The sequence below is a fragment of the Penaeus monodon genome, chromosome 32 (assembly GCF_015228065.2).
Source record: "Penaeus monodon isolate SGIC_2016 chromosome 32, NSTDA_Pmon_1, whole genome shotgun sequence".
In the NCBI taxonomy this organism is placed as follows: domain Eukaryota; kingdom Metazoa; phylum Arthropoda; class Malacostraca; order Decapoda; family Penaeidae; genus Penaeus; species Penaeus monodon.
In genome coordinates, this window is record NC_051417.1 from 34683004 (window position 1) to 34684157 (window position 1154).

Below are 1154 nucleotides of genomic sequence, written 5' to 3' on the forward strand. Positions count from 1 at the left end.
CCTCTAACACTCACAATGCCAATATAGAACAAGGTCACAGGGGTTAACAGCTGTATGAGCCAGGGCCAGCGAGGGGACTCGACGGCTCCGCTCCGAGAATACTGATGTGTCCACTTATCTAGCCACTTGCGGCAGTCTGGGGAGCTGAGGGAATAAAATGCAGACTAGTGATGGCTCTTTCTTTTCATTCCAAATATGTAGGCAAATATCATAGCTTTCCTATTTGCAAATTAAGAAGATAGATATGTAATATTTATTGTACCAAGTACAAAACTTAGAGAAAAAAAATTAAGTAAACACAAAAATAAAGTGTTAAGTGTTATCACTAAAAGGATTTTTTTTTACTTGGTTTGATATACAAATTATTTAACCATTCAATCACAAAATATAGCAAAATTTTTCTCTGATCATGTGCAAGCTGAATGAAACAATATTGCTTAAAGTGTCCATACTACAAATACTAAAATTGAAACTATTTAAACTGAACAAACGTGCAAGAAAGTAGAGAGAAAAAAGGCGTTTTTCCTCTTGTGCACATGAAGCTCTGAACTTTGCCAACCTTTATAGATGACTGATTGTTAAACATATACAATAACAATACAATAAATAAACATACGAAAAACAAACAAGAAAAACCCAAACACATCACACAAAAAAAGATATGAGAAACAAAAATTCTTACACAGAGAGTGAGGCCTGCGCAACCTGAGAAGGCGTAAGACCAGCGGCATTGTGAGTTGTAAGGAGGTTTTCAGCACCCGGGTACGTGATCACCCAGCACACTCCCGACACCCCACCTGCCGCCCCAGCATGCAACACACTGTTACCCTCGCTGTCCACTTTTGTACGATTCACTCTGTTTGGCAGGAAAGGTTGTTGTGAGGACATAGCAAGCTAGAAAAATCCATTTTAAAAATAATGAAGACCTAAATAACCTAAATTATATATATCTTCATATACAGGCTGGACTTAATTTGTATGAGTTTTAATCCTATAAATTTGGTTGTTAAAAAAAAATATATCAAATTAAGACCTTTTCAACTAGTGCAATCTAAAGGTACGTTGATTTAGAAGAAGCATTAATTTAAGTGTTCTTTGAGCAATGGTATTATCACATTTCCAAATACACCATATGCAGTTTTTTTCAATCTCAC

The 1154-nt window shown here is 36.0% G+C and overlaps 1 protein-coding gene across 1 annotated transcript in view; it reads right to left on the reverse strand.

The window, feature by feature from the left end:
* The window catches only part of LOC119593831 (palmitoyltransferase akr1-like), a gene marked incomplete at its 5' end in the record, with an annotated part of 11294 nt that overhangs the window by 3846 nt on the left and 6294 nt on the right, over positions 1-1154 (reverse strand). Inside the window, 2 exon segments of the mRNA XM_037942861.1 lie at positions 15-144; positions 683-856. Of these exon segments, the coding sequence (XP_037798789.1) occupies positions 15-144; positions 683-856 (304 nt within the window).